The sequence below is a fragment of the Rhipicephalus sanguineus genome, chromosome 5 (assembly GCF_013339695.2).
Source record: "Rhipicephalus sanguineus isolate Rsan-2018 chromosome 5, BIME_Rsan_1.4, whole genome shotgun sequence".
NCBI classification, from domain to species: domain Eukaryota; kingdom Metazoa; phylum Arthropoda; class Arachnida; order Ixodida; family Ixodidae; genus Rhipicephalus; species Rhipicephalus sanguineus.
The window spans coordinates 3,904,214-3,919,331 of record NC_051180.1 but is presented as its reverse complement, the minus strand read 5'-3'; the positions used below and the strand labels follow the sequence as shown (position 1 = coordinate 3,919,331).

At 50.0% G+C, this 15,118-nt stretch overlaps 1 protein-coding gene across 1 annotated transcript in view; it reads right to left on the bottom strand.

Moving 5' to 3' along the window:
• Positions 1-15,118, bottom strand: part of LOC119393130 (uncharacterized) — a 356,820-nt gene that overhangs the window by 326,944 nt on the left and 14,758 nt on the right. The window contains exon 2 of the mRNA XM_049415848.1: positions 14,218-15,118. Within this exon, the coding sequence (XP_049271805.1) occupies positions 14,218-15,118 (901 nt within the window). The remainder of the gene's footprint in view (positions 1-14,217) is intronic.

Genomic DNA, 15,118 nt, shown 5'->3' with positions numbered 1-15,118 from the left:
TAGCTCAGCGGTTAAGCTGTTTCGCTGTGAAGCCCTAGGACGCGGGTGCGATTCCCGCGGCAACGGCGTCGGCATCTTGATGGAGGCGAAGTGCAAGAACATCCGTGTTTTTAGGTGCACGTTAAAGAACTCCAGGTGGTCGAAGTTAATCCCGTCACCACTACGCCGCGCTTCGTATTCATACCGTGGTTTTGGCACGAAATACCAAGGAATATAAATGAAATGTTGCCTATATGGCACATGGCAAGTCATTCAGTATAGTGAAAATAAAACATAGCAACAAAATTTATTTAAAAGAAGTGTACAACTAACATGAAAAAGCGGATAGAAGCAAACCAGGGACATTTTTTAATGCTCTTTTCTACACTCGCGTTGGAATCATTAATTACACAATTTTTTTAAAAGAGGCTTCTGATTAATAATTTCTTGCAGCAAGAAAAAAACCGTTGACGTTACATATGGTGAACAGCCCACTGAAAGCAGATCAAATATAAATCGTTCATATTCTAACGTCGTCACGGAAACGTAATCGCCATGTACAATATAATTATATAGTCAAGGTAATTGGCATAGAATGCCTTAGACTATGCAATGCATAACTTTCGCGTGTGCTCGAAGGCCCGACTTCGGCCTTTTAATAAGCGGGCCCGAGTCCAGCCCAGGCCCGCGGCTTCAAGCCCGAGCCCGGCACAGGCCCGCACATTCAAGCCCGAGCCCAGCCCGGGCCCGCCGGAAAACGCTTCGGACGGCCCGGCCCAGCCCGCGGGCCGGGCCGGGCTCGGGCTTTCGGGTCGGCCTGGGCCTGTGCAGTGCTCTACTCTGGACTGCCAGGAGTTAGTTGCTGAGCTCCACGTCGCGCATGGCAGCCTCCCAGCAGGGTTTGTCTCGTAATGCTGACCACGAATTAAAGGGGCACCGCCATGGATATGTTCATCACTCCAGCCATGCTAAACAGAATCGATCCAGACTTTTAACCTCACTGTCAGCACTGTATTCACGTGCACTGCAATTTCGAACATATTCACTGTCGTGCTTCCTTTGTGATAATACTGACATGGCTCTACTCCACCAGCTACAAACCCAGAAAACGCTCGTTTCCGTAAATGACCTTCAAGATGAGTCAAGGACATGTCAGCGTCTCTCAGCTGCACTAGCACCGCCGAAATTTGTTCACACATTCCCCACGAGATGCCGCAAAGATCACGCCGACTTTCGACCAGCGTATCGGCGCCCTGATCACGTGCTTCGTTCCAGGCCAATTGCGTACCGTCCCAACGCCGGCCGAAGAGTTTCAGAGAAACTCTAATCGCGCTGAAGAAAATGCGAGCTCACATGCGCGTCCGCAAGCAGCAACAACGTGCGCGTGAGACATGCTGTCGCTCAATGCCAGAGGCTTGCGACAGGCAGTTCGGGAGCACAAGGCAGAAGACCCCTAAAACCGCTCATCTTACTTCGTATAGTATCCCCGCGTGTTCCTACTTTGCCACTCCGGCAAAACTGCAGATTTTTCAAGAGCGAAGCTGCTCTGAGTCCGCCAGTGTTCGCTCAGCCAGCCCGTCCTTGCCTGCGAGGTCTTGCAGTGTTGCGATGCTGAGGCACGGTAGGAAGAGGGAGAGCTACACCATGCGGTCTGCAAAATGTGTCACTCCGCGCGTCTCGTGGGCGGCGTTTGTTGTTGTAAGCACGCGCACTAGGCGAGCACGAGCTTCCGCGTGACGCGTCGCGACGGGCTGCAAGTCAAGTAGAAATAGAAAAAAAAAACGGGGCCTACGTTACACTGCTGGCGCATGGCTAAAGAGACAGCGGAGCTGATCGGCCCCTAGCTGGCGTTTCGATGCCAAGGTTTGAATCGTAGATCTGCATGCGGCTCTTCCGCTTCTCGGTTAAGAACATTCACGTGGCCCTCCACAGCAGTTCGCCGTAGTTCACGTCCGCGGCGTGGCTTAGCAGCGACGTCACGTTGAGCAAGGCCAACATAAACTGGTCTTCCCCAGCCCCGTCAATGCTCGGCTAATCGTTTGGTCACGACTGGCGGAGCAAAGCGGTTGCGCGCAGTGTCGAGGCGGGTGGCGTCACGGCACATGCGCAATCACGCGCAGCTGGCAGGACTCGACGCAGCCGTGTCTGGGCTCGCGAAGCAGGAGGCGCGGCGGCGGAAGCCGCTGCTACCGGGAGAGGCCCTATCGTATCCCCATGCATGGCGAAAAGTGTGGCGCAATTGACGTCAAATTTATGGGGCAAACAAACCGGTATGGGGCAAACAAAAATTGTGGGACCCTTAAGCTTCGCCTTTAAGAGTTGAACACGCTAGCGAAATTCGGCCCCTAGTGCGCACTTCAACCACTCAGTGCATACGTATTAATGTGTGTTGTTACGCACACGCACACAGACACACACGCGCGCGCGACTTCCCTGCTACAACGGCGGAACCATATAGGCTCTGCTGTAGTCGAGACATGTTTTTTTACAATATCTCACAGATGGCAGCACATTATGTAATGTATGCTGTTTACTTGATATGTTTTCCGCCAGATGGACATAGTTGTCCAATTTTGGAGCTCTGTGCGAGTTTGTTTGTGTTTGTTTTTAGCGGCGATGGATGCACTATCCCGCCTTTTTTCGAAGCATGGCGTCGCGAAAAAGGAAAAAATCGTAGTTTGATGGCCTCGCCAATGCGCCTATAAATCGCCGAATGGGCTCATTTTCGTCGCCACACCTGCCGGACAAAATGCGTTAAGGAGACTCCTTCCACTAGATGGCATTTATGTAGTGTCTTTTTCCAAAGCAGTTGCAAGTAACATCGTGGCTTTGTACCGCCAAAGCCACGATGTTACTTGCGTCGAAGCTCATTCCGCTAGAGAGTATGCAATATATTTAAGAGAAACCTATCGAGTTCAGGAAGAGCCACCAATATGGTTGTCTGTGTTGGGTGACCTGGTTTCATTGAAGCGGTTTTGAATTTTCGACAGATTGATCTTTCCAAATAGCACCATCATTGTTGTGTGTGTTGTTGGTATTTTGTGTGTTGAATATATATATTTGTGACATGAAATTGAAAACTATCCGTAATAAAGAAGAAAAAGACATCGTGGCTTTGTGGTAGCACACCTGCTTGCCACGCAAACGGCCGGGGTTCGATCCTCAATTGGACAGAATATTTTTATTGTTTACTTTATTTGCATCTTTCTCCATTTTTCGGTCCCGGACGATTTCTCGCTCACAGACGACGCCTTCACCTACGGTGGAATTTCTGCGAAACGAGCTCTCTAACGCTATCGCGTTAAAATAGCAGACGCCCCGCGGAGTGCTCTCCGCGCTGGTTCGCATCTGCGCAGATTTGTAGTCCCGGCGTAAACTTAGCGCGTATTGCGCGGTTTGCATGCAGTAAAATGTTGCAAGCAGAAACTTACCAGGCTGTTCCTGCGTAGCAGGCCCGAGCGCTGCATGCTGAAATTCTTCGTGGAGCGTTTTTATACAATATTACAGAAAGTACCGGTACGTGCCGTAATCAAAAACATTCAGCCCCTGCATCATCGTATTCGAACTCACCTAGCAGTGACTTACGCGTTTTGCTGTCGTTAGGTCTTTTTTTTCCATTCTCGTAGCCCGAATTCTCGATCTATTGGCTGATTAGCGGTTCTTTCCTCGTATATATGGAGTGAGCGTAGTAGGTATTCGGCGCAACGCCAACCTATAGTTGACGTAACTTCACGTCGAAAAGAGGGCACCGCTGTACTGTATACGCGATCGTGCACGTAAAGTTTGTAATTCCAGTGCGCACACAACTATGGTAGCACGCAGCGAGCGCACACCGCACAATACATACATCACGTAGTCCGTCAACAACAACAAAAGTTTGTTGCCCTTCCGTGAGAACGACACAGCAGCTCAAAATGGCGAAGCTTGCAATAAGCCGCGCAAGGTTTGAAACAGCGAAACTGGACGATCCTGAATCTGGTTACTTCTATAGGTTGTTTCTAGGCCTTAGCTAGGTTATGCAGGTCGTTTCTAGGTTTCTAGGTCGTTGCTAGGCTTTAGCTGGGTGATGCTAAGTTGTTTCTACGTTGATTCTCAGCGCACAGATGTTCGAGTTAAACCACGGACAGTCACAGACACGACCCGGATATCCAAACGCGAGATACATAAACTCACGCTGAAACCAAGTGTTCACACCTCTCATAGATCTACGGGGACGTCGTCTTTGGCGTAGGCCTTCCATCGCTTCGGTGCCTTCTCGCAGACACCGCCTTTCCTGTTACCTGGTATTCTCTCGTTGTACGTGCCGGGGGTCTTCGGCTCAACGCCATTGCTTCGCAGCCATTTGTTATTGGGCTAACTGCTGCCTTCTTCATTTTTAGTGAACCAGTGGTGAGTAGTATGATTAACCCAATTTATGTGGCACATACGATGATGACAGTCTTTTGAACAAGGAACGCTTTGCTAAAGAGTTTCACTGCTAAAACGCGAAACGGTGCCTTCGGCGCATATTATGCACGGCACGTCAGATGCCAAAAAGAAAAGTTCACGTGTGTTTTGAGTTGACATAATGAGTAAGAAGCAAGAGAGCGCACATCCAAGAGCTTCGCATGCAGATACCATGCATTGGTGATGAGCAATGAAGCGAACGTACGCACACATGAAAAGTGACACCCGGTACTTTCCGTAGTGCATGCGATTTGCTCCGATTAGACGCAACAGCTGGGTATTGCGTAGCTTTCCTAAAGAACGTAATAAGTGTTGGGCTTTAACGTCCCAACACAATGATTAAGAGAGACGACGTAGTGGAAGGCTCCAGAAATTTGGACCACCTGGGGCTCTTTAACGCGCATGCAAAGGTTAGCACACGGGCCTCTAGCATTTTCAGCACCATTCAAAATGCGACCGCCGCGGCCGGGATTCGATCCCGCGACCTGCGGGTCAGTAGTCGAGCACCTTAACCACTAGACCACCGTGGTGGGTTTTCCTGAAGAACATAGAGAAGGAGGAGCATGCGTGAATCGACTGCGACGCTCTTACGGCGAAAGAAAGAAAGACTGCGAAAGTGTCGCGACTCGCTCGATGCGCATACACATGCGCTTGCAAACGACGAGACGGAAACCGCGAAATGTTTGGCTACTCCTTCGCTAGGAGGCGATGCGGGTGTTTGCGATGTGGAGGCTTCACGAATGTGACGTCAGGGCCTCTCCTTCGTATTCTGTCCTCCATGCTGCCACCATAGGGAACCCAAGCTCAAGTGACGACACTGCCGCGCTGCGGCTCTGGAGAGAAGCTCTGGTGCAAATGGGTGCATGCTCGGCCGGCTCAGCCTGTTTGTCGGTAGCGGGTCAGTCGGTGCGGGGAACTGGGGCGCCGTGCCGACAGCTTGGCACGCTGAACCGAGAGGCTTGCAGTGCGAAGCTGCATTTCCACGTTGGTAGAAGCGACCCCGCGGAAGCGCAAGCGAGGTCCGAAGTATTGCTGCGTCGTGGCCTGCCACAACGCCGCAGACAACACCAAGGCACGCAATTCATGTGTGAAACTGTATCGGTTCTCGGGCATGTCGCACGAGAAATAAAGGCGGCAAGCGTGGATAGCTGACAGCGCTGTATCGCCTTCTATTTTGGCTGTCTAAGTTCATCGCTTTCATTCGTTTCGACAACATGAATCAGTACGTAACTCGGCGCATGCTCGCAGCGACTGCAGCAGGGGCGTAGCCAGAAATTTTTTTCGGGAGGGTTCAACCATACTTTATGTATGTTCGTGCGTGCGTTTGTAGTGCGCGTGTATAGATACGGAAGCAAAACTGAAGAATTTTGGGGGAGGTTTCAACCCCCCCCCCCCAACGCCCCCCCTCCCTCCCCTTTGGCTACGCCCCTGGACTACAGTAATGATTACTCGCTGTCTTCTCGCATTGTGAAAGTCCATGTTACGGTCGTAGGTGAAACAACATTGTGTTTTGATTCGCCGTGTTCGTGAGGCCTACCCGTCGTTGTTGAACGTTCACATTCGCGTTATACCAAGCGTTGCGCAGTTGGTTGAATTCAACTGAACTCGGCACATTGTCAGAAATTCGGCGACTGCAATTCACGCGTCGGAAGGCTGCTTTATCACGCCGGAACGGACGTCTGTGCATTTCCAGCAAGCTTTGACATCGTTCTGCAGGTTTGCTTTGTTTTTGTCACTTTATTGGGGTGATATTTAAGCCGCTAAATATAACTGGCACTTAATACATGCTTTGCAATTGCAACCTTGGAGTAACCACCTTCTGACTTTGTGCGATTCTCTAGCCGCGTTCGCGTTTTATACGCATGTAAAGTCTATATCCTCATAAAAAGAGACTGCAAGCATGACGCGAGAGCCGAAAAAACGAGGCGAGCAGTTCATCTTGCTTCACAGTGATTAAAGCTCAGCTAGCTGCCTCACGTCTTAATCGGCGGGTGATTCTCCAGCGGCACGGAGGACTTGACTCTAACCTTCTCAGGAAACAGTGCCTTGGCCGTATAATTTATTTTTTTCGCGCGCCGCAAACGTTTGTTCACGAAAGTGCACGGCTGCTACTGCAAGCATGCCATATCAAAAGAACAATCATATGATTCGTAGTCCGCGCCGCAGAACATCGATAGCGTGCATGGCTTCATTTCGTAGTGCACGTGGACCATTACGCATTTTTAACATGACAGAATGAGACTTACCTCGAGGTATACGTCCTAACTGTGTAATCGCGACTTGGGAAATGCATTTCGCTTTGAGTCGGGCGTCGTTGTCGTCGATCGTCTGCTCTGCACCGTAAACGTTATTGACGAGCCTTTCTCCTTTTATCAAGTTCGCTTTTCGGAAGTGCCAGTCAAGCTTGAAGATCCTTTTGAAGCAGCACTACCGGAGGTCAGTGGCGTACCAACTAGTTCGCGAGTGGGGGGGCTGGTATCGCTGACTCTGTCCGCCGTGTATATATATATATGTTTTGTGACGTTAAACCCCAGATAATATTATTATAGCGTATATATATATATATATATATATATATATATATATATATATATATATATATATATATATATATATATATATATATAAACCTGATCATCTGAGCATTCCTTCAGCAAACTCCCAGTCTTAGTTTGGCGTTGTAGATACGATGAGTATGAAGAACCTGCTATGACTCTAGTACCTTAAATTCTCACTTATTAAACAAAACATGTGGCTGACAAAGCAAGGTACTTTGCAGAAGTCTTCGGGATAAAGCGAGTGCCAACTTTTTTACTGTTAGAACCCTCTAATATAAAGTCTTTCTTAAGAAGAAGACGAAGTTAAGTCGATTAATACTTAAGCAAACCACATTTAGCTGGTTGTGTATAGGTATAAGATTTTAAATGACTACGAATTTATATACTAGGTGCCGTTCCTTGCCCTCCTACTTTTACCAGCTTGGGTGGGGGGTGGACGGTTAAGCGGTGAAGTGGCCCTTTACTCCTCCCCTCCGGTTCCTCCCAAGTAAATAGCCTACGTAAACTGTGTGCGCTCAAATTTTCCTTGAAAAAATGTGGGCGATTATAACGTTAAACTACCCCGCATTGTTTCCTTCCGTATAGGTGGTTACTTGTTAAAGATTGGTCGAAATTTTCTGCATCTTGCTCACAGCACCTGCTCGTAAAATGACGCAACAAATGACGCGGAAGTGATCCACCGCCCAATTACCATGTACGCATGACAGCGTAAAAAATAATAATGAACTATTTTCAATGCGGCGTGTTGTTTGTCATTGATTCTTCGCTATTCGTCAACAATTTTCAATATGCCATAAAATCGCCTTCAAGTGCTACGCGACGTCACAAGTCTGCTAAAACTCGCGGCATTAAAATGAAGTGTGCACAATAAGCAGCACATTACTGGGCTGAACAATAACTCATTTATTTCTCAATAGCCAGACAGCGCCTCTTTCTGAACGTAATTTATAAAGGCTGCCCCCCAATCACATTGGCAACGGCTGCTTATAGCAGCGGGCGAGATGGATTCATATGTGTATGATAGCTGCTTTTAGTTGTAGTACAACGATGTTGAGCTGTTTTTACGCGTGTACAACTCCCTGTGAACTCATCGTTGCTGACAAAGAGGTAGAGAGAGAAATAAACATTATTAGGAACAGACACAATCCTTTCCAGGTAGGCAGCCTTCATAGTCCAGAAAACCGTGGACGCTGATCATCTTTCTGGTGAGGTAGATCAAGTAACGGGGAAAACTTGAAAGCTGGGCTTCTCAATGTGCTCGAGTCCACTGTCTTGTTACAAGCCGCCACGATCGCTGCAGGCTACCATATGATAAGCCAAGTGAAGCAGGCTAATCGGAGACTAAACTGGGAATCTATTTTAGCTGTCCTGGCTATGCACAACGAAAATACTGGACACTTCTGCACACTCATCAACTCACAGCAGCTTGAATATGGAGCAGTGGCGATGCTATTCGTTTTCAAGGAAACTGAATTTCCTGAAAAAGGAGAGCGTTTGATCTGGCTATAAAACGTTTACTGGTTCCCGCCTATATTTGCGTCGCGGATTACTTAAATTTCAGGCCAGGCAGCACAAAATAAAATCATGACAGATTGCTGTAATATTATAGAGCCCCTGCTGAGCGATAGCCTCCTCTGCAATGCTCGAGCGCAAGACGCACAAACGTGGAATAGGCAGCCCGCACCGCAGGTAGCCTACAGTGCGCGGTCATGACACACGGAGGACAGTCATCACAGCAGAATCGTAGGACAAATTTTATTACTAAATTACGTTATTGCTGCGTTCAAGTAAAACTTTTCCTGACTTGTTAGTTTCCCAGTCTGCAGCCGACAATAACCACTGTCGAAAGTGGGGGGCTCGGCCCCCCCCAACATTTATCAGTGGGGGGGCTAGCGCCCGCCTTGCCCCCCCCCCCCGGTAGATACGCCTATGCAGGCGGTACATTGTGAAACGCCGCAAGTGCACCGCGAGAGCTCTGCACGTGCACGGAAGCAAGGAAAACGCGTGTTGCTGACACACAGTTTGTATTTTTATGCCAGAGATGGCGCTGCCGGTCATGAGCAGGTGCCTGTCGAGCCTGGTGGCACACTTGTCACCGCCCCGTTATAAAGGGGACGCTCATAGCATCCATCCATCCATCCATCCATCCATCCAGCAGCGCCACTAAGCGATGGTTGGGGAGCCTATACCCCGGCTGCGCACAGCGTCTCCGTCGGTGGGCGCGGCTTACTGGCGCGGTGGCTTTGCACCGTTACTGCAAGGAGAAAGCGAGGTTTCTGCGAGGTTGATGGTCGCCATGGCGACGGCGGCAGGGTGGACACCTTACGGCTGGCTTAAACAGCTTCGCTGTCAAAAACGAAAGTAACAAAACACCAAGGGATATCCGACCGCACAATAACAGCCATACAACGGATTTGCTTTTTTTGCAAGAGACTAAATATATTCGTATATTATTCAGCCTAAAAATGAAAACAGAAATATATCCTGGGTGGTAAAAACCCTCGTGTGTTTTTTAATGCGAACGCATCTACTGCAACAAGTCTCGCTAGCCTTCACAGCGTAAACGTAGCAGCGCCTCCTCTCTTTTAAGGCGAAAGCCTTTATTGTCTCATACTTGCGGCGTCCGTCGTCCGTCCGTGCCCTGGAACGGTGCCAGCTGTGGATTCTCCCCCTCACACCCTCTCAGTAATCATGTGACGGCACAGCGGCGCATAGCAAAAGTTGCGCGTAGCTCCTTCCAGCGCAACTGTTGCGCAACGCGGCGTTGTCGTCCAGCGGCTGCGTCCGTCCGTGCCCCTTCACACTCTCTCAGCAATCACGTGATGGCAAAGCGGCACGCGCGGCAACGCTCCTTTGTCAGACGTCTCTTTGCAGCAGTCGAATTAGTCGGATGGCTCCCAAGCGGCGCGGTGATGATTCCACGGCAAGCGCTTCGGACAAGCGCCGCAAGAAAGTGGATTCCCCCAATACCGTGGAAGAGTCAGTCGAATGGACACAGGCTTTCGCTGAACACGCTTTGGAATTATGTCCTTCGATTTTTTTTAGTGCCAGCCACATGTGCCCGAATCAGCCGTTCACCACCCTATCCTCTAGCCCAGTGGTTCGCAGCCATGGGTGTTTTGGGGACTCCTTTTGGACCTGTGGAAGTGACGAGGGACCCCTTGCAGTGAGAGAAACAGGGAGAGGAAAGGGGGTTCATAAATTACCACAGCATGCAGCGTGAAATAGGTCTCTTGTATTTCTCCCTGGCAAAGAATGGTCAAACTACAGTGCCGCTCCAATGCGATCTCAACAGCTTGTGAATAAGTTGCGCGGTCTGCAGCCACATTCAACCTGTTTTAGCCATGTTTGCTGTTCGAATATGCAAGCCTAGAAAAAGTGTGCTGGCGTGCATATGTCGTAGAAAACTGCAAGAAAAAAAAAGCTTTACAGCCATCTCGTGGTGAAGGGGAAACATAAGTCAGCTGCACTTCAATGCAAAAATGTTATGCGGCGAAGCATACTAAAAATCGTAAGGGGACGCTGTCACGGCACATAGTGTGCCTCCGAGAAACGCGGTTTTTTTTTTTGCTTTTTTTTTCGAGGATGGGTTTCACGGACCCCCAAACATGGCTTCGTGGACCCCCTGGGGTCCGCAGACCCCCATTTGAGAACCACTGCTCTAGCCCTTTCCTACTCTCCCCCGTCGGCTGGCGTTCGAGTCTCATTAGCGTTGATGGGGGAGAGTACGCTTTATGTGGCGCCTCAAGACAGAAGCCAGTGGAGATAATTTTTTGTTCAGTTGTGCTAAGATCCGTGGGGCGGCGTCTTGCATCCCTGATGCCTGCGTTCCTTTGTACAGGGCGGCGACACCCATTGTCCAAGCCGCCGCCATATTGGGTCAAACAGCGGAGCTAGCTCATTGTGTAATATTGCCATATCGGGTCTAACAGTGGACATGAGTAGGGCGTCTCGATTACAGCGTTCCTTCGCACACAGTGGCGGCACCCACTGACCGCGTCGCCGCCATATTGAGTCAAAACGTGGAGTTATCCTGTTGTATGACGTTGCTCCATGTCCTTGCAGACTCGCAGGCAGCGTGTTGACTCTTTATGCGGGGAATGCTACCGCGCAGCGCCACAAGAATACTCGGATCACGCCTCGACCTGGACCACAGCGTAATGTGGTGGCTAGCGCAGAACGGACTGGTAGGCAACGAAGAGGAGACCGTATCGCTGGAGGAAGAAACGACTGAGTGGTGGGCTAGCGCAACCTCCGTCCGACATATTGGAGATTCAGAGGGGACGACAGACCTGCTCTTCACACTGCACTCGAAATTGAACAGAATGCAAGCACGGCTCGTGTCGCATACAGACGAATTTATTCCAACACCTAAACCTCCTATGCAAGAGGCACGCGGCCCATTACAGACACCTCTCCGTAATGTCGCGCAAAACCCATACTGCCCCCAATGACCTAACAATGTGCGGCTAGGCCAAGACACATCAATCAACCATATTATGACTAGCAATATATATACACACACACACACACACACACACACACACACACACACACACACACACACACACACACACACACACACACACACACACACACACACACACACACACATATATATATATATATATATATATATATATATAAAGAGAGAGAGAGAGAAAATGCACTAGGCGGCGCCGGAGAACAAGTTGGTTGAGTGTGCCGACCGTGTGGTGTACTGCCTCCCTCTTTCGTGTGGGATGCAGTACATTGGGCACACCGGGCGATGCCTCAATGACCGGCTACGTGAACACCACAGCAATCTAAAAAATGGCACCGGTGGTTTTTTGACGATCCACTGTCGAGACTGTGGCTGTCCCCCTTCTTTTGCTCTGTGTACGGTCGTTTCACGCGGCAGAACGCAGCTAATTCGCGAAGTGACCGAGGCAGAGGGGATTATAAAATTGGGTGATTTCTGCGTTAGCTCACCATCACTGGCCCTCACCGGTAAGGAGCTTGTGTTGCTAAGATCTTCTAACGCGTAATCGTTTGTTTCACTCATTTTACAGCGAAAGCTGTTATGAGATCATTTCAGCGGCCGTTTTTGGCGCCGTAGTTGTCCGCCGCCGCCGGTGTCCGTAACCACTATCGCTCGAAACAAGAAAAAAAAAACGAAATAAGAAAACATTCCAGGATGGAACGAGGTTCGAACCTGCGCCCTCTGCGTGGGAGCCCAGTATTCAACCTCTGAGCCATGCCAGTGCTTCAAACTGCTTTGCAAAAAGCTCCTATACAGGCTTCATGTCGGGAAGGAACCACATTAGCATATGCAATATAGCGTGGTAGAAGAGTAAAATAAGCACCAAGCGTCGCACAACGGGAATTCGGTAACCAGGCGTTACACAATGCGAATTGCGCAAGGAGTAGGTTGTTGAATGCTTCCAACCCATTACAAAGGCCTCTGCCATAATTCTTCATCGGCATCAGGCACAGCATCAACAAAGTGCGCATAATGCCTTACATGCGTTTAGCAGGTACCACGGCTCTCCGTAAAATGACGAAAAATGGCGCGGTGCCTGCTGCCCTACTTCTCAAAAATTACAATGATTTATAGCCTAGTGGGTTCCTTGCAAGTGCACTTGTATTGGTTGCCAAGGAAGCCCATAAGCACATGATCCATTTCCTCGGGGTCTCACTAAAGTTCTTCGCCCCCCCCCCCCCCCGTCTCTCTCTCCCACGTCAACGTATGTTATACAGCATCACGGGAGAGGGAAACAGCGACCGGGCGTCACCCAATGCAAATTGCATAACTGGTGGGCCGTTTAGAGCTTCCAACCGATTACAAACGGCTGAGCCATAATTCTTCATCGTCATCAGTCGTCGCGTCAACAAAGTGCACATAATGCCTTACAGACGTGCAGCTGGTGCCTCGCTTCTCCGCCGAATGGCGAATAATGGCTTAGTAGGTGCTTCCGAACTTCACAAAAATTGTGATTTATGGCACAGTGGGTACCTTGCTAGTGTACTTGTATCAGTAGCCCCAAGAGAGCGTACAACGGGCTCTAGAAACGCCGCTCTTCCAGCTTTCGCTGTGACTGTGCTGCGGTTTCAGCGCACGCCTGGAGTTTTTTTTATGCATGCGCGGTCTTTTCCGCGTCGCGTCCATTTGCACGCAGGCGCGATGTATACTGTGGCATTATATAAGCACATCCAGTGGCACAACAATATCAGTTGAAAGTTTGCGCTGTGTTTGCACTTGTATTCTTCTGTCCTTGTTTTCGTCGCGCAATTTCCTCGATGTCATAAGAGTGCATATGTCATGTTTATTACTTTGTTATAAAATTAGATAGCCAGCACTGCAACCACAATTCACACTGCACCAACATTAAGCTTGCACAGGGTGTTGTTCTAAAGCAGTTTCAAGACGCGGCGCGGCTCTGTGGTAGGATACCTGACTGCCACTCACAATGCTTAGGTTCGATTCCTGCTGGAATCGTGATTTTTATGCTTTGCATTCGTCGGGTCAACGCTGCCGATGTCGGTTCTTCTTTACGCACTTGCATTTAAATTACCGTTATCTGTTCTCGCCGTTCCTCGGAAGTTATAAACTGTCAATTACCTGTGGCTGACCGTGACACGCTGTGACACGTTGTGCCACACGTGTTTGGAGGCAAGTCTGACGACGTACGAGACAGGATTTTCACGTTATTCATGTCACGACCTGACAGTCATATTCGTCAAACCCTCTTACTCTCCCGTGCCAATATTGGTCTGCACCAAGCTAAGGCGGCGATCACGAGAACACCCAGACGTAGGCGGCTAGATAGATGGATAGATACGTAGATATAAACCCTCGAAGTGCCTTGGGTTCGCTAAGAAATGCTTCGCAATTATTACGTATATATATATATATATATATATATATATATATATATATATATATATATATATATATTGTCGAGGAATGAGACAGAGAAATAGACACAACGCCTGTCCACTAGGCCGGCTGTTCTATTCTCTAGCTTCGTCGTTCTCGTCTTCGCGACAGCCGATCTCGCGCCCATGCCCGAGCGCCGCTGTCTTCCTTACACTCGGCCACGCTGCGAAATTACATGGCGAGCTGCAGAAATGGTTTCGGGTGGACGACATTGGCTGTGCAGTGCTGGTAGTTGCAGGCTCACAGGCTCTAGACGCTGAAGTGAAAACGTCTCTGGCGGGCGGTACTGGCTGTGTCGTGGCGAAAGTGGCACACGCGGCACGGCCAAAGAAGCTTGCCGGAACAGCATCCGAGAAGGCACGCCGGGTGCGTTGGCTGGGGGTTCTACAGCAGGCTTCTTCGGGATAGATGATAGTACTTCAATGGGCTCTGGGATTATAGATAGGGCAACATTCTTGAGCTTGTCCCGGAGAACCTTGTCACTCAGCATCAGGTGACCGAGTGCGCATTCGTTCAAGGAATGCTCTCGAAGCAGCAGAAGCAGCTCCGGTGGGTCTATGAGCGCAGCGGTGTCACTGGTGTGTGTCATGGGCTCTTCCGGTACCTTCGCAAAAGGCGGACAGGACACGAGAGGTGCTGTCACGTGCGCGAAGGCGGTCGTGGTCTCTGGCAACGTCGCAGGATTCGATATACTCGGCGAAAAACCCTGCTCGTCGGTGTTTGCCGCGCGGGATTCGGTGTTGCTGTCGTTGGAGTGGTTGCTGCGAGTGTCTTCAGCGCCGTCATGAAACTCGTCATTGAGCACAGCGATGGATGCCTTGGGCTCTTCCAGCGCCTGCACTGTAGGCGTGTCAAGCACGACCGGAGCTGGTGTCTGTATGTGCCCCAGCGAAGAGGAATCTGAGGCCGGCTCCTCCAACTGCGCTAAACGAGGAGTGGTCTTGGTCTCTCTCAGTGATGTTAAGATGTCGTGTACCGGCGCAGTGCAGGACCGGCGTCCGACGTCAGTTTCAGGGCAGCCCGAGAGGGTTTCTGTCGTGGGGCTCGAGGGCACCAATGCCCCATCGAGCTGGTGCCCCACATGAGCTCGATGCCCGAGAGAGGGCACGCTGGTGAAGGGCACAGCTGCACCATAGAAGCGCTGTGCCTTGCGAGCTTGATCTCGGGCGGAGGGCAGGTTTGTGCATGTCCGAGCCGCGCCGTCGAGGTGGTGTGC